This window comes from Hyperoodon ampullatus, assembly GCF_949752795.1.
Source record: "Hyperoodon ampullatus genome assembly, chromosome: 7".
Taxonomy (NCBI): Eukaryota; Metazoa; Chordata; class Mammalia; order Artiodactyla; family Ziphiidae; genus Hyperoodon; species Hyperoodon ampullatus.
Genome location: NC_136920.1, coordinates 47,461,613 through 47,485,635, shown reverse-complemented (window position 1 = coordinate 47,485,635; position 24,023 = coordinate 47,461,613). Strand labels below are relative to the sequence as shown.

Genomic DNA, 24,023 nt, shown 5'->3' with positions numbered 1-24,023 from the left:
GGAGCTCAGCTCCATGCTCTGTAACGACCTACATGGGTGGGATGGGGAGGTGGGAGGTCCAAGAGGGGGGATATAGGTATACATATAGCTGATTCACTTCATTGTACAGCAAAAACTAATACAACATTGTAAAGCAATTTTACTCCAATAAAAAAAAGAAGTACAAGTCATTATAGAGAAGTGCAAGATACTATGGAAACATACACACCATTCTGTATAGACAAAAATAACTGCTTATGGACACTCATGCAACTATGTATTATCTCTTCACACATTTAAAGTATCCCAAGAACCTTAAAAAAAAAAAAAGTTTGTTGGATTAGACTAATTAGTCCATCCAGTTGAAAAATGTTTGACTTGAATTTTCCATAGTCAATGAACTATTACCAGTACAGGAGAATGCCATCAAGGAAAATTTTTTCTCCCTCACTAATCTCTATTTCCACATTACAAGAGGTAGCAAAGTTGTACCCCATGTAAAACTCAAAAGAAGGGGAAAAACTCAAATATCCTTAATTTTCCTTAACGTCACCTTGTGTCCACACACCATATATAAAAATTAACTCAAAGTTGATCAAACCTAAAAGAGCTAAAACTCTTAGGAGTAGGTGAAGTGTAAATCTGCGTAACCTTGGATTAGCCAATGGTTTCTTAAGATATTATACCAAAAGCACAAATATTCAAAGAAAATATAGACAAACTGAACTTCAAAATTAAAAACTTTTGTGCATCAAAGGACACTATCATTTATTAAAAAAATTATGAATCACTATGTTGTAAATGTGGAACTAATATAATATTGTAAATCAACTATACTTTGATTTTTAAAAGGGCAGGGGGAACACTATCAAAAAAGTGGAAAGACAAGACACAGGATGGGAAAAATATTTTCAAGTCATGTAAGGATCTAGTACGCAGAATATGTAAAGAACTCTTCCAGCATTCCAAATAATAAAGAACCAAATTTAAAATGAGCAAAGGATCTGAATAGACGTTTTTTCAAAGATATACAAATGGTCAATAAGCTCAACATCATTAACAAGATGTTTAACATCATTAGTCATTAGGGAAATGCAAATCAAAATCATGATATATACTATATATATTTAACTAGGATGACTACGATGAAAAAAAATTTTTTTAAATACCCTGAAAATAACAATTGTTAGCAAGAATACAGAGAAACTGAAACCTTTATACATTGTTGTTGGGAATGTAAAATGGTGCAGCTGCTGTGGAAAACAGTCTAGTAATTCCTCAAAAAGTTAACATATAACCACCATATGACCCAGAAATTCTTCTCCTTTGTACATACCCAAGAGAACTGAAAACACGTTAACACAAACACTTCTATACAGATGTTCATAGCAATACTATTCTTCTGGATTTAAAGGGATAAACAACCCAAGTGTCCATGAATGGATGAATGAGCAAAATGTGGTATATCCATACAAGGGAATATTATTAGGTTATAAAAAGAATAAAGTATTGTTACATGCTACAACATAAATAAACCTTGAAAACATTATGCTAAGTGAAAGAAGCCAGACATGAAAGGCCATGTATTGTATGATTCTACTCATATGAAATGTCCAGAATAGGAAAATCCATAGACAGAAAGTAGATTACTGGTTGCCAGGGAATGAGGGTGGAGAGGTGGGGGGAGTGATTGCTAACAGATAGGTGGTTTCTTTTTGGGGTGGGGGGAAACGTTCTGGAATTAGATACTGGAGATGGTTGCACACAACACTGTGAATATATTTTATGTTATGTGAACTACATCTCAATTTAAAAATTGCATTAAAAAAATCACTTTGCCTCACAATCCCCCTTTTCACATTAGCTTTGGATTAAATGACAATATCTCAAATCAGTCAATACCACGCATGATAATAAATTTCTGCAAACAATTGTTTCTAATACACCAAAAAGGTCTGCAAATCCTCTCCGGTGTGAATACCACCCTATTTACTTTTTGGTATATACTTGAATTACGATAATATTTTTGCATATTAGATGTACTTAAAATGTTACATTTGTATTTTTCAAGCTTCCACAGGATAACTAACTCTATTACCAGCACATAAAAATTTTAACATACATACACACACACACACCCTTGTTCTCAGAGCTTATAAATCACATGAGGAGATCTATAATCAGCAGAAACATGTACATTAAAATACAGCAACTGAGTATACCCTAGGAAGTCACTTGTAAAGTATACCTGCAATCTTTAGTGAGGGAAGAAGTATGGAAAGCATATCTAGCTTCCTCAACCACTACTTGAAAGAAATGTCCCTTCAGTAAAATCAGGGCCCCTAGCAAACTTTCAAGTACTAAGTTTATGACTATAAATACCAGCACCATTTCAGAAATCACTGCTGGAATTCCAAGCATTCAGAGAAGACTTGCAGCAACTCCTACCAGCCCCTGGAATGAATTGATGATCTGGATTTAGTGGTCTTACTATCGTGGCCATCACTACTTAGCACTCCAACCTTTGCTTACCCTACAAGGCTTCGTTCTAAAATGGTCATTTCTTTTCTTTTGCATCTTGATGTTATCTATTACGTGTACTTTAGGCCATCACTACTACTACTCCAACCTTTGCTTCATACCTCACAAGCCTTAATTCTAAAACAGTCACTTCTTTTCTTTTGCATTTTGACATCATCTATTAAGTGTACTTTATCCTTCCTTATATCTAAAGTGAGGCTGCCATACAGTTATATACTGGAGGCACCGTGCACATAGATTATAATGTGATCAGCACCTCCTAGAGTTGTACAAGGAAGCAGCTCTGATGAACATTTCAAATCTAATTCTGGTCCCCTGTTTAATTCTTAAAATTAATTTCTACTTTTAAGACCATATCCTCAAAAACATGCATTTGAATATAGCTTTCAAACTGAGTAGCTGTAACTAAGAAACTTTTTTTCTTTGCTATAACAATACTTTGGAAAAACCACATAATACCTAAACAAAACTAAACCTCAATGCCTCATGGGTGCCATAGCAATTTGTTATAATCTTTTTTATCAATGCTACTGAATGACTCCATATATAATTTTGTAACCAGGTGATTACCATTCACTGCAACTAAGATAATGGCCATAAAAACATTATTAAAATATCTACTGGAATAGATCTCTATGGTGTGTCCATACGTTGTTCATGGAATAGCCTGAGCTGTGACCAGAGATTATGTGTAATCATTCAGTACTTACTGGGTACCCAAAGGGTCACTGATTAGGTACTTTGAGAAGAGACATAGAACAGTACAAAAAAGAACAGTTCCTATTCACAGAGAAAACACACATGAACCCAATATATATATAAAAGCATAATACTAAGTACAGTTAAAAAAATATATATATATATGTAAACTTTAAATGGTGATAATAATGTTAGACTGACAGAACCAGGGGGACTTATTCAGTAACGTCTTTATGAAAGAGGTTACTTTAAATGTGAATGTTAACAAAAGCAAGTTATTTTAAAGAAGATTTAAAAGGAAGGATGCATCTGTACTGACAGAGAGGTGAAGATATTTTGTGTCCAAGGAATGGGATTTGCAAAGGCTGGCTAATAGTTTGAGGGTCAAGAACTTATTTTGGCTCAACTGGTACCTAACCTGCTTGGCTGAAAAGAAATAGCTTAGATATATTTAAAACAAAACAACACAAGTGAGGAAAAATAGATCAAGAGTCTCAATTAATGATGGACTCTATCAAGGCCTTTTAGGAAAAATTACAATATTACTGTTAGAGACTCTTTTTGCCCCCCAGAGGTCTCCTTTCCAAGTCAAACAGCACATTCTTTCCAATCTACTCAACAGTATGACGTAATCAAAAGACCACGTCACATCTCTTGCTCAGTCCTACAATGATTGGGCCCCTGATACCCATCAAATCAAATCAAAATTACTCTGAGAATTTAAAGGACCACTTACATCTAGTTTCTCTCTGAGTATTCTTTTCTCCCCTCTTCTAAACACCCTTCCTTAGAGTTGCATTTTTTTAGTCTCAGAACCTTTACAATCTTAAAAATTGAAGACCCCAAAGAGCTTTTGCTTATGTGGTTTTTCTCTATTGGTATTTACTGTGTTAGAAATTAAAACTGAGAAATTTTAAAATATTAGTTCATTTTAAAATAATAAAATTCATCATATGTTAGCATTATTCATAAAAAATAACTGTATTTTCCAAAACCAAAATTTAGAACAGTGGCATTGTTTCACATTTTTTCCAAAACTCTTTACTATCTGGCTTAATAGAAAACAGTTAGATTTTCATATCTGCTACTACATTCAATTTGTTGCAGTATCACATAGCCTCTGGAAAACTCCACAGTACAATAGTGGAAGAATGAAAATGGAAAAGGAAAATAATGTCTCAGCATATGAATATAGTTTCGATTTCACAAATACGCTGAAGGGGTCTTGGGGACTCCCAGGAATCCCCGGACCACACTTTTAAGAAACAGCCATGAATAGATAAACATGGTCTATTCATTCTCTAGAATAGAAAAGCATTACATAAAAAGTTACACTAAAGTGAAAGCCAGACCTGATGCTAAACTACCTGGGTTCAAATCCCAGTTCTCCTCTTCCTGACAATGTGACCTTGGGCAAATTACGAAACTCAGTGCCTTAGTTTCCTCTTCAGTAAAATGGTGATAATAATAAAATCCCTTGGACATCGCTGGTGGCACAGTGGTTAAGAATCTGCCTGCCAATGTAGGGGACACAGGTTCGAGCCCTGGTCCGGGAAGATTCCACATGCTGTGGAGCAACTACTACTGAGCCTGCGCTCTAGAGCTCGCGACCACAACGACTGAGCGAGCCCACATGCCACAACTACTGAAGCCCGCACGCCTAGAGCCCATGCTCTGCAACAAGAGAAGCCACTGCAATGAGAAGCCCACGTACTGCAACAAAGAGTAGCCCCCGCTCGCTGCAACTAGAGAAAGTCTGTGCACAGCAACGAAGACCCAACACAGCCAGAAATAAATAAATAAATTTAAAAAAAATAATAATAATAATAAAATCTCTCACAAAGTTGCTGAAAGGAATAAACAAGTTTATAAATGCAAAGTGTTCAGTAATGTGAGTGCCCAGCACAAAGTAAGCATAAATAAACATTTGTTAAATAAATATAAACACAACCTAGGCATAAACACAAAAAACACATCTAGCTGTGAGTATTGCCACTATATTCTAATGTAACGAGAAATCCTTAATATTCTGATAACCTGGCAAATTACAATTCTGAACATAATTTTTAATACAAAGGTTTAAGTTCATTAAAATTCCCTTTTAAAGGAATATCATTAGTAAATTGTAACTGCCTACAAACAATTCTCCACGAAAAGAACCATATACACAGTGAATATACAAAATTCTGAAAGATCAAATCCAAAAATTTCAATTCTCTAAAGAAATATATAAAGCCATTTAACTGGGAACATACTGAGACAGAACACAAAGTAACGGAAATGCCACTTCAGCCACCAAAAGAACAGGAAAAGCAAATATTAAGCCTTTACTTTGAAAATCTAACCCTACTTCTTCTTGGTAGGGCTCTAACCTCTTGCCAAGAAGTCTTTAAGTTTATTTTACTTGCTTCTTTGACTTTAAGGGAAAAATCACGGACCTAAGCACTTTGAAACTGAAGAAAACAGAAGAGACTTTCTATGTATTAGGGTGAACTTTCACATTAAATATTCTAAATGATAATCAAAGTCAAACAAAATAAACTACTTTATTCAAATTAAAGCAATTCTGATGAATAATTAAAATCAATTATTTTAAACAAATTGGTGAACTTTCACATTATTTAAATTAAAGCAATTCTGATTAGTTAAAATAAATTAAACAATGTATTTTTAAAACATCTAGAGAATTCCCTGGCGGTCCAGTGGTTACGACGCCACGCTTCCACTAAAGGGGGCACGGGTTCAATCCCTGATCAGGAAACTAAGATACCCCAAGCTGTGCGGCACCGCCAAAAAAAAAAAAAAATAGGGACTTCCCTGGTGGCGCAGTGGTTAAGAATCCACCTGCCAATGCAGGGAACACGGGTTCGAGCCCTGGTCCGGGAAGATCCCACATACCGCGGAGCAGCTGGGCCCGTGCGCCACAACTACTGAGCCTGTGCTCTAGAGCCTGCAAGCCACAACTACTGGGCCCAGGTGCCGCAACTACTGAATCCCGCATGCCTAGAGCCTGTGCTCCTCAACAAGATAAGCCACCACAACGAGAAGCCCACACACCACAACGAAGAGTAGCACTCGCTCACTGCAACTAGAGAAAAGCCCGCACACAGCAATGAAGACCAACACAGCCAAAAATAAATAAATAAATAAATAAATAATTTTTTTTAATTTAAAAAGTAAAGTGGAAGAGCTTAAAAAAGTTAAAAAAATAAAACATCTAATTAAATATCATACAAGTGCTTTACAACTCAAATGAGAGAAAAAAAGCATGTTACTTCATAATGAAGTTTCACTTCTTTTCAGTTGAAATTAAATTCTAAGACATCTTTAAAAAGTATTCAGATATATAAAATATATAAACATAAAAAGAACTGCTACAAGGATAAAAAATAGATGAATAAAGTCCAAACAGTATTTCTTAAAGTAACAAGTCCACCAGTGAAACCTAATTACTTTACAAAGAAATTTTAGAATTAATTTGCTAGTTACAAATAAGGCAGCTACCGAAATGGCTATAGGTAAAATTCTCTTCAGGTTTCTCTTTTAAAACACATACTATTCAGAAACATAACTAAATATGTCAAGGAGGAAAAACTTACATTTGTGTAGTTCTACTATATACCTCCTGCATTTGTCATAAGTAGTCAAATCTTACTATTACCACTTTGATGACTTAATTACCATTTTTTTTTTGTATTTCAGAACTATTAAAGTAGTAAGGGACAGAATAGGTCAAATAATGAAAATGAAAATATAAATTATACGATTAATTCTTATGGGAAAGAACAGTAAGCCCAAACATAACTACGAAATAATTGTCCATTTGGAAAGCCCCAGTTACCTTATTTCTAAACAAGCGCCATCTAGGGGCAGATCTTCTACTTACTATCTTCCTCACAGGTACCTTCTTTCAAATCAGATCCCAGTTACCAGATATATTCTTGACAATACATAAACTAAGCACCCATTGGATATCATTAACTAAGACATTAAAAATCAATAATTTGCTTAGAAAGATAATTATTTTGGGTGCATGTCAATATTTTATATGTATTTTCAATGGTTATACAAACCACGAACCCAAATACAAATTCCACCCTCTGCATATTCAAAACATTCAGAAATTCTTACTTTAAAAAAAAATATGTTTCCACAATTAAAAGTAGGCAGAGTCTAGAGCCAGTACACAACACACAAGTACCCACACTGTATCTACCTTAGAGATATGCTTATAACGGATACTTAATAAGAACATGATCTTGATTTTGTTGTACAGAATGTAAGGCAGATGGTGGCTGGAATGAAGTGTCCCTTGAAATTAACTGGAAAAAATATGGATAAAAAAGTGAAAACATTAGAGCCATTAACATAATATTTCATCTCAGTGAAACATGCCCCAACATAAATGCCCAAGGAAAGTAAACAAGTATAGAAAAAAGTGTTCTTGTCAAAAAACAAGAGTAAAGGTTGTGAAATCAGGTAGGAATGTTTTTACTTTAAGAATTTATAAATTTTAAAACTCTGTTCTGTCTGTACTTCAACCAATAATGTTTTAAGTATTCTATACCCTCTTTAAATTTAGTTAGAGATGACCTTCTATGCATATGACTTGCCTCTCCCATAGCTATGAGAAAGGATTAAATTAGATAATGGTTAATAAGTGCCTGGCAAACTGAAGTCCTTCAAATACAAGGCTGCTATTCTTCTATCTTGATTACGGCCATTAGAGGCCTGAAATTAAATGCAAACCATGCTTATTTTTAAAAATATGTTTCAGGTTTGACAACTCTTTTCACACTAGGGACACTACTTAACATTATTATCTACTGACCCTTATAAGCAAAGCAAAAGCTCTTGCTTAAACAAGTATACAATGTAGTATGAATTAAGCCATAATTCATGGATTACAATCATCATTTCCTAATATAGACAGACCTTGGCGAAGTACACAGAAAGCACCTCCACACTCTAAAGGCTTATAGGAAAAAAACAGTCTTAAGCATATTTTTGTTAAATACTAATATTTAAAAAATGAAATCATTTTTATTAGGGTCAACTAATTAGGCAACAGTTTCTCAGTATATTAAAAGGCGCAAGAGAACTAAGCCTTCACTAGAAAGAAAAATTCCTAAAAGAGGAAAAATTGTATCTACATTAAAGACTTAAAAGTCCATGATGTCAAAACACAGAACTGTTTGTGAAAGCCTTTTCAATTTCCTCAAAGTATGTTAAAGTGTGTGGGGGAAGAAGGTGTTTACAAAAACCACTCATTGGTCAGACTTAAATTTATTCCATTAGTGGAACTGGTTATAAGGGTGTTTTAAACAACAATATAAGGAAAATAGTATTACTGTATTTTAAAAACCTCATAGAGTAAGTGGCTCCTTATTCATACAGGTTTTTTTAAAAAATCAAACATTACCAGGAATATTCAGGTTCTAAAGTGGGAATTTATAAACACAGCAGTGGTAGAGAAAAAGACTACAAATGTGAGATTATCCATACCAAACTTAATCCCAGTTCTTATCTGCAGCAGCTTCCATTACAAGAGAAAAGGCTAACATTCATAAAACCACAAGCAAGTCTCACTCTCCTAAATTTACCTAGCCTATTTTCTGACCTTTTCCACAATGTGTTAGAACTGCAACATTTGAAATAAGACAAGAACCTTTAAAAAGACTTTTAAAAGTGGTATCTATTCGTGTTATAATTTATCATTTTGAAGGGAGAGATGAGGATAACAGTTCACAAAGTCACAAGTAGTTTCTTCAACGCCAAAAGCAAACAAACAACAAAACCAACCTAACAAAAGCATTAACAGTATTAGGGCAAACCATAGATTAGGTAGAGCAAGCCAAGTAGTCATTTGAAGAGAAGTAAACAGTAGAAATGTCTACTCCAAATATCAGACAATCAAAAGAGGCACTTACGGCTTCATAATATATTTTAAAGAATTTTCCATTTATAAATGTGTCACCATTTAAATATATTCTGAATTCTTTAAAACAGTCAAGGATTGATAGTTAACAAGCAGCCTCCATGAACCGCACATCAAAAGAAGAACCAAGCAATAATGATGCTTTTTTAAACTTTTCCACAAGGAAGGAATAAGTCACAATGAATAATGGGTTTGTCTGTAGCAGTAACTTGTTCTAACAGTACTTCATGAGCAAAGTATCTTGGAAGAATTCACATTTTGTACATTTTTTTAAAAAGCGCAAACCTTATGGCCAAAGTCCAAACGAGAACTCAAAACAGGACTCCCGTCAGTGAATTCCCTTTCAGGACATGCTCACTCTTGCTTCAAACAGTAAAGCAAAGTAACTTTCACGTAGGATGAAGTCAGTCAGGCTTATGTGTCCAGTAGCCATTTAAAAAAGGAACTTATCTATTACAATGCCTTTTCCCCTATGTTTCCCTGAAAAGTTTCAGGTCAAATCTCCATTGATTCAAAGCTTGAGTAATCCACTGATCTTTGTACCTTGAGGTAAAGGAGTGGAATAAAAAAGGAGGATATTACAGGTGGCTTCCAGGTTTGGAAAAAGTTGGGAGGAGTTAGCTCTAGTAACTGTAGCTAAGTTAGTGAATGGTGTAATATCATGCGTGTAAGAAAAGCTAGTTCCTCAAAAGATAACCAGCATAAATTAAAACGGAGTCCAAACTCAAGCATCACCAAATATCTTTTTACCAGTTTTTTAAAGGATGTATTATTTGTAGATTTGATTATTAATCTATTTTGAATTCCAATAGTCTACGCTTCACTCAAGCTTCTGAATTCAAACCGCCAGACTTAACAGCTCTAGGAACTGATACCAAAATCAGCAAACCCTTTTCCATATCCCCATTAGAAAAAAAAAAGGGGGGGGGGTGACTGACATTCACAAATTATCCCAGTCAAAAGCATGAAAATACAATGATTAAACCCCACCAGAGGTGATTAAAAATCCCGACGTTCCACAAAGCTTTCCCCACACCAATGGAATCCCTTTTACTTTCACGCCCACGAAGAAAGTAGTCAGGGTAAAAAAGTCGGATATTGAGTATGATATTCACAATGAGACGAAGGAACTTAAGTGAAGCTACAGAGGCAAAGAAGGGGGGGGGGAGAGGAAAGGTGGACGAGAAAACCGGGAAAGGAAGGGACAGAAGAGGCTAGTGGAGCAAAGGAAGTGGGAATCACTTCAAGGGAGGCGGCCCTCAGGGTTGCAGAGAAAGAGGGATCCGGGCCCACGGAACCGGGCGTTTACGGAAACCCGAAGAATGCTAGTGGGGAAACAATAGGGCGGTGAGGCCGAGAGCAAGCGGGGAGACGCTCAGGAGAGGGCGGCTAGGCAGCACGGGACGGGTGGGAAGAAAGAGTAGAAGGCTGCAGCAGACAGAGGAGGCCGGGAGGTGAGGGGCTAGGTGGAGAGGCAAGTTGGCCGGCTGTGATGTGTATCGCGGAGCACCGGGCAGAGAAGCGAGGGTCCCCTAGGAACCCGGAGGGGAGTGGCTTGTCAGGGATTTTTCGACAGGGAACGGAAGCCGTGAAGGCAGGTGTGATGGAAGCAAAAAGAACACAGCTCGGATGAGCACAGGACCCGCCGCGCCAGAGAAGACGCAGGGAGGGAAGAGGCAGCTGAAGCGGGGAAGAAAAGAGATGGGGAGAAGGATGCGGGTCGCGGGGGCAGCGGTCGGCTTCACTCACAGTCCAGGTGCTTTTTCTTGGGCCCCATGATCTCGTGGGTCGTGGCCTTGCATACTGTCTTGGACACGGCGGAGCCGGTGACACTGTGTTGGGCGGCGGTGATTCGGTCCGTCAAGCTCTGGCCGGACATCTCTGCGGCTCCTCCGCCACCCCTCCCGCTCGGCAGCCGGCGGGGACTGGGACCCCCAAGCGCCGGAGGACCCCCACCCCCCCTACCCCCACCGGCTCCTTCTCCGCCTGCCGGCCTGGGGCGGGGCTCAGGGCCGCGCGCTGCCACCCAGCCCGGAAAGAACCGGCTCTTGTCACCCGCGGGGTCAGGCACGATATCGGGCACTCCCCTGCCCCCGCCTCAGCTCAGCCCACCCCCTCCCTGGTCAGCTGAAGCCGGGCAGGGCAAAAGGGACAGGCAGCTGCAGGAAAATGGCGGCGCCAGGCTCCTCCTCGGAGCTTTCCGGGCTGCCCCGGGTCACGTGACTCGGGCACCGCCCCTCCTTCTCCGTCTCCCGCCCCTTTTCCCTTCTCTTTCCTCTTCGACGCAGGCCCTCCCTCGCTCGGCGAGGGAACAGCGGGGCGGCGCCCGCGCGTTACGTGCTGGAACCCGCCCGGCCGGCGCAACAGGAGGCTCCCCCGCGGGGGCAGTGCGCGGCCCGCCGCGTCACGTGATGCTCGCTGCCAACAGGTCGCCCGAGGCTGGGCTCGCTGGGGTCACGGGGGGGGAGGGGGCGGGGCGAGGGACGTATGGCTTCTCCCCTTTCCCCCACAAGGGTGTCCTAGTGTCTGTGGTTGAAACCAACGGCTTCCCGAAGAGGAGGTGCAGCTACCTTCACAGCTCCCCCTGAGCAAGGGGGTGTCAGAGCTGCTTGGGCTTTCCTAGCAGAATCAAGAATGTGTTTAGGGAGGCCCCCAAAACCATCCTCCTGGCTTTAATGAAAAGGAAAAGGCTTCCGTCGGCCCATTCTCGGAGGCTGTCAGCAGGCCTCTCCCTACAGTGGGTATTGAAGCTCTCCCTGCTTACTTACCCCAGAAGGGTTGGGGTTTTTTTCCCCTTTTCTTGAGAGGCTTGGAAATGTCACCTGTTTTTGTTTATCTCTTCCCTGAAAACTTGACACATTGCTGCCAGTCTAAATTTGGATACTAATGGGCCAGTATTTTTTCTCTAGAGTGTCAAATAGGACAGGAAACACATAGCTTCACTGGAATTTGAAAAGGGAAGTAGTACGGTGATGTCACCAGAGATTAGCTGACCCTACAAGGCTGACTGCTGTGGTGATTAAAGGTCCAGACCATAGAAGGAAGTGAGAAGGTAGTAAGTGGAGAAGTCCCATTCAGAGAATCCAGACATCACTACCTGCCATCTCCCCTGGTTTAGTCTTTGTTCTCTTTGGCCTCTTTTTCTCTTGCGTAAGCCGGATTTTCAGGGAAAGAAGACACTTGAAACTGTCCTGTGGGCATTTTAGAGGAATTATTATATCCTGTGAATCTGTTCTATGAGATCCAGATCTATTTCACAAAGCCTTTTAAAATGTTAAAACGCCCCACTTTCAACACAAGTTTAAGGATAAATTTTAAAATCTCCATGAATGTTAAATTATCATGATAGTCCTATGTAATCTTGCTAGTTTCAAATGAAATGCTAACATACTCAGAAAGTCTGTGTACACCATCTGCCAGCCAAGTCCAAAATACTGTGCTTCAATCTGGTGACTCTCAAAAGATGCAAAGCTAATGGTTAACATTTTATGTATCATCATGAATTTTGTGGTCTCCTCCCATTCCCTTTCCCCCCTTTTTTTCACTATGGCTGGTGAAAATTTGCAACACCATGCTTTTGCCAAGAACATAAAGTGCTTAAACCAGCAGGCTTCATCTTTGTCAAGCCAGCCCCAAATTTCTCGAAACTGTAATGACTTCCTTCAGTGCATCTGCAATCCATCTGCAGTTTGGTGCCCAGTTTGCTGCCCTGTGTCCATTGGGCCATGGAGTTACCCAATTCTTAAGACATCCTTACTATTCTTCTGTGGGTTCCACTTAATAAGTTACCAGGTGGCCTGAGCCTCTGCATTGGTAGACCCCTGCTGAGGTCAACAGGAGCTAAATCAGTAGCTAAATATTTCATCTTTAGGGAAAATGTAAAAGTTATACCTAAACACACAGAAGGCAACATGTATTTTTTGCACTACTATGAATGACATTCTAGGAAGGTATTTCACCATTACTTTTACCAAAGAGATTCGTATAAACCACCATTATTCAAATAACTGTAGACATGTTCACCTTATAAATAAACTAGCTTCTGTTAGAAATATCACTGTACTTTTTTCCAAGGGTATATTTTAGAAGTTTCTAAATATGTAAACAATTAGTGTCAATTAATTGTTAGGGTCCCCTAAATTAAAAAGTATATTGTAGAGAGGTGCGAGGTACAGGGGAGGGAACAACCGTTTTTTGAATGCTTTCTGTGTGCTAGGAACACTACATGAATTTTTTCATTTAGTTCTCATTACTATAACTCTAAAAAGAATTGTGCCACTTAATACAGGGAAGAAAAAAGTCTTAGAGATTAAATGCTTATACAATTTTTCTCTATTGCTTAAAAAAAAAAAAAATTAAGTCTTAGAAGCCCCAGAATCCCACAAATACTCAAGTGATAGAAGGAAAATTTAAAAACTCATTGTCTTTCCATTACTTTATCTAGATTCTTTAAGCAAGACTTGAAGCAACAACCATATATATTAAATTCATTCAACAAATACTTCTTGCCTGCATACCCTGTGCTAGGCATTGCTAGGTGCTAAGATGTAATAATGTGTGAGGCAAACATGGTCTCTGTTCTCAGAGTTCTTACACTATTTTAAAATGGCAACAGGGGAGAAAAATAAGTGGGGAGAAGAAAATATGCTGCACCTGAAGAATCTTTATGATGTCTGTAACTTTAAAGTAAGAAAAATGAGGGAGAAAAAGAATATGGAAGAGGGGATTAATCAGAATTTTTACCCTTTATTATTTCAGTTAAGCCCATTCCCAAATCCAAAGAGTCTACCAGTTCCCTATTCCCACTCTTCTTAGACATTAAGCTTATCTAAATTATAATCTTTTGACATTCTGTTAGCTAAGCTGACATGAACAACTTGGCAACCCCTACATCCCTCACCTTTCAATGTTTATGTTTCCTGATGCTGCCAAATCAGTTAAAGATCATAATCTTATATAACCTTACACAAAGGTAAGGACTTTTCTTTGAATGTAGCTGAGCTCTCTTGCTAGAACCTCCAAGCAAGGACTTCACTTCCTTATTCAGACTCGCAGCATACACCCTTGTGATAATAATAATTACATGCAACTGTGTTGATTACTTACCCTATGCTAAGCATGTTACATGCATTATCTCAGTTAAACCCTGAGACCACCTCATGACCTGAAGTGGCAGAGACACCTCTGAATTCCCCGAAGTCTGTTTCCTTTTCTCCTGAGCACATATACTATGTTTCCCAGCCTCTCTTGTGATTAGTTGGGGTCATGTGACTGACAATACACAATAGACTGTGGACAGAAACAATGAAAGCTGTTTAAGTTTGGACCCACAAAACCTCTAAAACCTCCTACACATGTGCCATATTCTCTTTCTTTCCCTACCTACCAGCTGAATGAAGATTTCAAAAAATCTAGAGGAAGTCAAAACTGCAAAATAGAAGAAGCATGGGGCCCCAAATTAGTCCTTGAAGGAATCGTGCCCCAGAGAACTGCATGACCAGGAACGCCTGTATTGGATTTTACTTGTTTTATTAAATTATGCCTCTAAAATTTTAATGCTGTGTGTTATAGTAGTAATTAGCTACCCTACCTAATGCCCTTTTCTCTCCATTTTACTGATGAAGAAATTGAGGCTTAGGAAAGGTTAAGTAACTTGCTTAAATTTGCTCAGCTATTAGGTAGGGGAGCAAGGATTAGATCTCAGGTGTCTGACTTTAGAGCTTGGGCTCTCACTGCTTGAGATCCTTGTGATACTATTTTATGTACTTCTAAAAACTTTATTAAAATTTAGTACACACTGCTTCACCTAGCATGCAGAAAAGACAGAAATCAGGGTGACCACCAGGTTCTCCCACATATGTGTGACTGTCTTACTATTTTTAACTCATTCCTGCCACATTTTCCTTTCTTCCAGGTATATTAATTCTATAATTTCAATATGACTTTCCATGTATTTGGGCCTTTTATACCTCTTGAAAGATGACATGTGGACTAGCTTTTAAATATAATCCTTCTCGGGCTTCCCTGGTGGCGCAGTGGTTGAGAGTCCGCCTGCCGATGCAGGGGACACGGGTTCGTGCCCCGGTCCGGGAAGATCCCACATGCCGTGGAGCGGCTGGGCCCGTGAGCCATGGCAGCTGAGCCTGCGCGTCCGGAGCCTGTGCTCCGCAACGGGAGAGGCCACAACAGTGAGAGGCCCGTGTACCGCAAAAAAAAAAAAAAATATATATATATATATATATATATATATATATATATATATATATATATAATCCTTCTCTTAAAAGGAAAGAGTAACCAAACCTTGACCCTGAATCATCATCAAAAACTCTTTAATTATGAAGCAGAATAAAAATAGGATACCTGTGCTGTTAAGGTACCTGGGGTCCATTCTTCCCTGTAATATAAAGAGGCTGAATCATGTAAAAATGTATTACAGCATGCAACACTGAACTAAAAGATCAGAGTTTCAATGTTAATGGTAAAATTAGGATATTAAATTTTGACCAGTAAGTATCACTAAAATTAAGGAGATTTATTAATTCATTTGAGGCAATGGGAGAAATACCAGTTTGGAGTCAGACACACTTAGGTTTGAAACTCTGGGCAAGTTATTCAGTTTCGTCGTATGTAAAACAGGGGTAGTAGCATATATCTTACAGATTTCTTGTCAGGATTAAGATAATGTACCTTTGTAGCCTTTATTTAGATTACACATATAAGCGATATCATATGATATTTGTCTTTGTCTTACTTCACTCAGTATGACAATCTCTAGGTCCAGACATGTTGTTGATAATGGCATTATTTCATCCTTTATTATGGCTGAGTAATATTCCATTGTATATATGTACAAATGAACTTATCTACAAAATGGAAATAGAGTTACAGATGTAGAAAATAAACTTATGGTTACTGGAGGTAAGGAGTGGGGGAGGGATAGATTGGGAGATTGGGATTGATACATACATACTACTATATATAAAATAGATAACTAATAAGGACCTACTGTATAGCACAGGGAACTCTACTCAATACTCTGTAATGGCCTATATGGGAAAAGAATCTACAAAAGAGTGGATATATGTATATGTATAACTGATTCACTGTGCTGTACACCTGAAACTAAAACAACATTGTAAATCAACTATACCCCAATAAAAATTTTAAAAAATAAAATAATGTGCATAAAAACTAGTACAGTGCTTGACACACAGTTGTCACTCAATGAATAAAATCATTCAACAAACACTTGCTCAGAATTTACTATGGGCAAAGCCCTCTACTAGAGTCTCAGGATACAGACATAGATTAGACAAAATGTTAATGCAATGTACAATTGACCCTTGAACAACATGGATTTCAACTGCACAGATCCACTTATACATAGATTTTTTTCAATAAATACGTACTATAGTGCTACATGATCCCTGTGGTTGAATCTGCAGATGCAGAGATTGGACTGTAAAGCTATACACGGATTTTCGACTTGACAGTGGGGTGGGAGATGGGGGGTAACTCTTGCTTTGTTCAAGGGTCAACTGTATTAAGTAATATGATAGAGGTATGCCTAGAGTACTATTAGAACAAAGAGAGATGACACCTAGTTCTTCCTGATGGGATCAACGAAGGTTTATCAGGGACAGTGACACATAAACAGACTCTTGAAGGATGATTAGGAATTGTGAAGGAATCAAGGAGAAGTTATTGCAGGCAGAGGAAAACCACATCTGCAAAAGAAGGAGCCATTTGGGGACTGCAAATTGTTATATACGGCTGAAACATAGTGTATGTGAGGTTTTTATTTATTCAGTCAATCAGCGAGTAGTTATTGAGCACCTACGTATGCTGAATAGTGTTCTAGGTCCTGAAAACACATCAGTGAACAAAATAGAAAAGTTTTCTGCCTTCTTGAATGGTGTGTATAGTCAAGTGGGGCATATAACAAATAAATATGAAACAGATGCAGGGAGAGAAGAGTGCTAAGAAGAAAAATTAAGCAAGGTAAAAGAATCAAGAGGACTTTAAATTGGATGATGACAAGGGAAAGCCTTTCTAAGAAGGTGACATGTGACTTGAGTGGATTGTGGGAGTCAGCGGTGCAAATATTGGGGAGATCATTTTGCATAAAGGGAACAATGAGTACAATGTCTCTCAGACAGGAACAAGATTAACTTGTTTGTGGAACAGTAAGAACAGTGTGGCCACCAAAGAGAGAGTGAAGACAAAAAGATTTAGGAAATGATCCCAGAGATATGACCAGATTATGAAGGGCTTTATAAGGCATGTTGAGGAATCTAGGTAACATCTAGAGGTAGATGTCCCATGAGAAGAGACAGCCCTAGGTCCTTGGAACAACTAAAGACTGCATGAAGTAGGCTGTTTCCAACCAAGACAGCTGGAACAAGACCCCGTTTGTTGCCATGTTCTTCTTTGTACCTGTATCCCCTTGGGTTTTGCATCTTTATCTTCTCAGCTATTTTCTTCCCCCACTTCAGGATTAAGGTCCTAGATAGCTAATGGACATCTGCGTCCTTTACTCATGGTATCCCCAAGACCTGTATTCCTCATACACTAGTAAGGTTGAATAAACCCTACCCAAATTAAAGGGAAAAAGAAACTTGATTACATAAGGAAAGTCCCAATAGATTGTCACATGCTTTCATTGTTCAGTTTTCAAAATCTAAGAATATGGCTTTCAAATGCCTTTCAAACTCTAATAATTTTTGTCTTAGTGTCTGTCTGCATAGCAGTTACCAGATATATGATCTTCAGAGTCTTAAATGCTGCTGCACAGCCACTGCTAACACTAGATGATTTACAAATGATCATCCAACAAAAAGAACAAGAAAGCCTGATACTTATAGAGGTCAATATGACTACCATGAAAAATTCAATATGTAATTGCAACTTACTAAATAGCAGTGCAGATCTGGATTTATCACCTCCCCAGGAAAATAATCGTCTTTCTTTCGGCTTAGGCTGCAGAGTGACCAAAAGAAGGGGGACTGAGAAATGAAGCCAAAACTAATGATTTGCAAAATGAAATGAAGCAAAAACTGAAATGATCCACTGTACCATTCCATGATATGTAATAAAAACTCTTTAAGCTCTTATTGTTTTAACACCAGCTTATTTAGGCCCATTTGTAACAATATAAGACCACAAATAAACTGATTTAACTGTAACTCTGCACAGATTCATAGATTCTAGTAATTCAGTTACTTTACAAATTCTAATTTGTAAAATTCCTGCCTAGGCTACTAATATCCACCACAAAGGCACCCTATGGTTGATCCTATAAATATCTTCCCCTTACCACCCCGTTTTGAGACGTTATTGAGACTCTATTACTGTGATGCTTCCCCTTATTAGCAACTTTAACAAATCCATGTTTTTATGATGAAATATTTTTCTCATGATCTTTGTATGGAATGTGGCAGACTAAATCATATGCCCCACAGAGGTGTCCATGTCCTAATTCCCAGAACCTGTGAATTTGTTATCTTACATATTAAAAAGGATGTAGCAGATAAGATTAAGTTGAGGATGGGGAGATTATTCTTTATTATCTGGGTGGGCCTGATGTAAAGGGTCCTTATAGAGGGAAAGAGGAGGTCAGAGGGAGAAGACGGCTATGTGACAACAGAAACAAAAATTGGAGTGATGTGACCACAAGCCAAGGAATGCCAGTCACCTCTAGAAGCTGGAAGAAACAAGGAATGCGTTGTCTCTTGAGCCTCTATAAGGAACCAGCCGTACTGTCACCTTGAAGTGAATTCTGGAGGTTACAGGTCTAAAATAAGACAACAGAATACATTTCTATTATGCAAGTCACTGAGTTTGTGGTAATTTTGTTACAGTAGCAATAGGAAATGAATGCAGAGAACTTTGGCAGGAATTTGGATTTTATTCTAAGTGAGATGAGAAGTCATCAGATGGATCTCAAAATATATATATATATATATATATATTTTTTTTAATGTACATTCTTGCTGTGTGGAGAATGGAATTTAGAGCAAGATAGAAGCAGGGAAAGTAGGAAGGAATTGCTTTAGACAAGAAGAGCAGTCAGTGACAGTGACTTGGATTAGAGTGGAAGGCATGGAAATGAACAGTAGATAGATTTAGGTATATTTTTAATGTAGAATCAACAGAATTTGCTGGTGGCTCAAATGGTGGGGAGAGAATCTGAGGACAGTGACTCAAGGGAAAGAGATTATACAATGATGACTTCTAAAATTTGGCCTGAACAAGTGGGTGAATGCAGAATAGGGGCAGATGAAGCTGGAATGAAGACAGTAGGCAGGTCATGAAGAACCTTGTATGCTGTGTTTAGGAATCTGGATATTGTCCTGAAGGCAAAGGGAATGCATTGAAATATTCTAAGTACAGGAATGAGATGGAGGTCTAACTGACCTTTGTGTCCCTTTCATTTTCTTAGTTCGATTAATACATTAACAGATGTCCCAAAGCCATAAACCATTATCCCATCTCTTTCCTCATTCTCTACCTGTGTAATGCCTTGGTTTTTAATTTAATTAAAGCCTTGTTATGAGAAAAGTTATCAAGAAAGTTCTGAACAGCTAAGCTTTGCATTTTATGGTCTGCACTGGGCCTGATTTACAGAAGTCTGATAGATTAGAAAACAAAAAGCTTATAAAAATAGTTGTACTTGTTCATAACACTTAGCCCAAGGGTAGATCAAGGGAAAACTGGTTGGTGGGTAGAGGGCATTGTAACAGTGGCATTAGAGAGGGGAAGAAGAAGATAGATTCTAGATATATGAGGGAAAATGCATAGAACTTGATAAAGAGATTGCATGAAATATACAAGGGAGGACACAAAGTAAAGGTTGATTCCTAGGTTTCTGATAGGGTTCATCTGGATACATCATGATTCCAGTTATTGAAACGGAGGAACCTAGAGGGAGAGGAAGTTGGGAAGATGGCAGGGAGAGAATGATGCATTCAATTTGGATATAATTTATTTTTTAACTAATAAAATTGATATTTTAAGAGCAGTTTTAGGTTCACAGCAAAATGGAGTAGAGAGTACAGACAGTCCCCGTACACCTCTGTCCCCACACATGCACAAACTCCCCCACTATCGACGTGCACAGCGGTACATCTGTTACAACCGATGAACCTACACTGACACATCATTATTAGCCCAAGTCTGAAGTTTACTTTAATGTTAACTCTTGGCAGTGTACATTCTATAGGTTTGGACAACTGTATAATAACAAGCATCCACCACTGTAGTATCATAAAGAGAAGTTTCTGCCCTAAACATTTTTGTGCTCTCCCTTTTTATTCCTTCCTCCCCACCCCCAACCTCTGTCAACCACTGATCTTTTTACTGTAGTTTTGCCTTTTCCAGAATGCCATATAGTTGGCATCATACAGTATGTAGGCTTTTCAGAGTTGCTTCTTTCACTTAGTGGTATGCATTTAAGGTTCCTCTATGTCTTTTCATGGCTTGATAGCTCCCCTTTTTTCATGCTGATCTAGATATACCACAAGGTATTTTTTCATTCACCTACTGAAGGACATCTTGGTTGTTTCCAAGTTTTGGTAATTATAAATAAAGCTCTACAAACATCTGTATACTGTTTTTTGTATTTTGTATAGACATAAGTTTTCAATTCATTTGAGTAAATACCAAGGAGCACGATTGCTGGATTGTATGGTATTAGTATGGTTAGTTTTGTAAGAAACTGCCAACTGTCTTCCAAAGTGACTGTACCATTTCCACCAGCAATGAATGAGAGTTCCTGTTACTCCACATCCTCACCAGCATTTAGTGTTTTCATTGTTCTGAATTTTGGCCATTATAATAGGTGTATAGAGGTATCTCTTTGTTGTTTTAATTTGTAATTCCCTAATGACGTGTGATGTTTAATATTTTTTCATATGCTTACTTGCTATCTGTGTATCTATCTTCTTTGATGATGTACCTGTTGTGGTGTTTTGCCCATTTTTTAAGTGGGTTGTTTGATTTCTTATTGTTCAGTTTTTAAAGTTTTTTGTACACTTTGAATAAGTCCTTTAATCAGAGGTGTCTTTTGCAAATATTTTCTCCCAACCTGTGGCTTGACTTCTTTCTCTTGACATTGTCTTTTGAAAAGCATAAGTTTTTTATTTAATTAATTCCAGCTTATCAATTTTTTTTCTATCGTGGATGATGCCTTTGTTGTTGTATCTAAATAGTCATTGCCATACCCAAGGTTATCTAGGTTTCCTCCTATGTTATCTCCTATGAGGTTTTTTTTGTTTTGTTTTTTTTTGTTTTGTGCGGAATGTGGGCCTCTCACTGTTGTGGCCTCTCCCGTTGCGAAGCACAGGCTCCGGACGCCCAGGCTCAGCGGCCATGGCTCACGGGCCCAGCTGCTCTGCAGCATGTGGGATCTTCCCAGACCAGGGCACGAACCCGTGTCCCCTACATCGGCAGGCGGACTCTCAACCACTGCGCCACCAGGGAAGCCCTCTCCTATGAGTTTTATAATTTTGCATTTTATATTCAGGGCTATGATTCATTTTGAGTTAATTTTTGTGGCAGGTGTAAGGTCTGTGTCTAGGTCTTTTTGTTTTTGCATGTGGATGTATTCCAGTACCATTTATACAGAAGACTATTTTTGCTCCATTGTATTGCTTTTGTGCCTTTGTCAAAGATCAGTTAACTATGTTTATGTGGCTGTATTTCTGGGCTCACCATTCTATTCCATTGATCTATCTGACTATTCTTTAGCCAATACCACACTGTCTTGATGACTGTAGTGTTATAGTAAGTCTTGAAGTTGGGTAGTGTCAGTTCTCCATCTTTGTTCTTCTCCTTCTATATTGAGTTGACTTTCTGGGTTTTTTACTTCTCCATGTAAACTTTAGAATCAGTTTGTCATTGTCCACAAAATAACTTGCTGGGATTTGGATTGGGATTGCAATGAATCTATAGATCAAGTTAGGAAAAACTGAAATCTTGACAATACTGAGTCTTCCTATTTATGAATGTGGAATATCTATTTATTTAGGTTTCTTAAAAAATATCTTTCACTAGAGTTTTGTGGTTTTCCTCATATCAACATTATACATATTTTTTTAGATCTGTACCTAAGTATTTCACTTTTCTGAGTGCTAATGTAAATGATAATGTGTTTTCAATATCAAATTCTGCTTCTCTGTTGCTGGAATGTAGGAAACTAGCTGACTTTTGTTTATTGGCCTTGTATTCTGCAGACTTACTATAATCGCTTATTAGGTCCAGAAGGTTTTTTCTTTTTTTTTTTTTTTTTTCGGTATGCGGGCCTCTCACTGTTGTGGCCTCTCCCATTGTGGAGCACAGGCTCCAGACGCGCAGGCTCAGCGGCCATGGCTCACGGGCCTAGCCGCTCCGTGGCAACAGGCCTAGCCGCTCCATGGCATATGGGATCTTTCTGGACCGGGGCACGAACCCGGGTCCCCTGCATCAGCAGGGGGATTCTCAACCACTGTGCCACCAGGGAAGCCCAGAAGGTTTTTTCTTTTGTTGATTCTTTCAGATTTTCTATATAGACAATAGTGTCATCTGCAAACAAAAATATTTTTATTTCTTCCTTCCCAGTCTGTATATCTTTTAACTCCTTTTCTTGTCTTCCTTCATTAGATAGTTTTTTTTTTTTAATCTCCACACTTTAAATATTTTACTCCACTCTCTTCTTGCTCACGTGGTTTCTGAGAAGTCAGATGTAATTCTTATCTTTGCTCCTCTATAGGTAAGGTGTTTTTTCCTCTGGCTTCTTTCAAAATTTTTTTCTCTATCTTTGATTTTCTGAACTTTGGATATGATATGGCATGATGTAGCTTTTGTTTTGTTTTATTGTTTTTTATTTGGCATATATCCTGCTTAGTGTTCTCTGAGCTTCCTGGATCTGTAGCTTCGTGTCTGACAATAATTTGGGGACATTCTCAGGCATTATTGCTTCAAATAATGCTTCTGTTCCTTTAGCTCTTTCTTTTCCTTCTGGTATTCCTGTTACACATGTTATACCTTTTGTAGTTGTCCCACAGTTGTTGGATATTCTGTTTTGTTCTTTCAGGCTTTTCTCTCTTTGCTTTTCAGTTTTGCAAGTTTCTATTAGTATATCCTCAAGCTCAGAATGCAGTCATGGGCTTTCCTCTGCCATTTCCAGTCTACTGATGAGCCCATCAAAAGCATTCTTCGGGGCTTCCCTGGTGGTGCAGTGGTTGAGAAGTCTGCCTGTCGATGCAGGGGACATAGGTTTGTGCCCCGGTCCGGGAAGATCCCACATGCTGCAGAGTGGCTAGACCCATGAGCCATGGCCACTGAGCCTGCGCGTCCGGAGCCTGTGCTCTGCAATGGGAGAGGTCACAACAGTGAGAGGCCTGCGTACCAAAAAAAAAAAAAAAAAAAAAAGCATTCTTCATTTCTCTTACAGTGTTTTTGATCTTTAGCATTTCTTTTTTATTCTTTCGTAGTGTTTCCATCTCTCTGCCTACATTATCCATCTATCTTGCATGTCGTCTACTTTTTCCATTAGATCCCTTAACATTTTAATCATAGTTGTTTAATCATAGTCCCCAGTCTGATAATTCCAGCACCCCTGCCATACCTGACTCTAGTCTGATGCTTGTTCAGTCTCTTCAAATTGTGTTTTTACCTTTTTGTATTCCTTGTAATATCTTGTTGAAATCTGGATGTGAGGTACTGAGTGAAAGAAACTCCAGTGAATAGGCCTTTTGTGGTGTGGTGTTAAGGTGTCAGGGGAGGAAAAGCATGCTCTAGTTCTATGATTTTGGGTCTCAGTCTTTTAGTAAGCCTGTGCCCATGGACTGTGAACTTTGCCAGTGCTTCTCAGTTTTTCTCCCCC

At 38.6% G+C, this 24,023-nt stretch overlaps 1 protein-coding gene across 4 annotated transcripts in view; it reads right to left on the bottom strand.

Annotated features, from left to right (window-relative positions):
* Window positions 1-11,279, bottom strand: part of PICALM (phosphatidylinositol binding clathrin assembly protein) — a gene marked incomplete at its 3' end in the record, with an annotated part of 103,628 nt that extends 92,349 nt beyond the window's left edge. For all 4 annotated transcript variants that reach the window (XM_079708180.1, XM_079708181.1, XM_079708182.1 and 1 more), the window contains exon 1: window positions 10,907-11,279. In XM_079708180.1, the coding sequence (XP_079564306.1) occupies window positions 10,907-11,036 (130 nt within the window). In that variant the 5' untranslated portion in view covers window positions 11,037-11,279. The remainder of the gene's footprint in view (window positions 1-10,906) is intronic.
* Window positions 11,280-24,023: the final 12,744 nt, after the last annotated feature.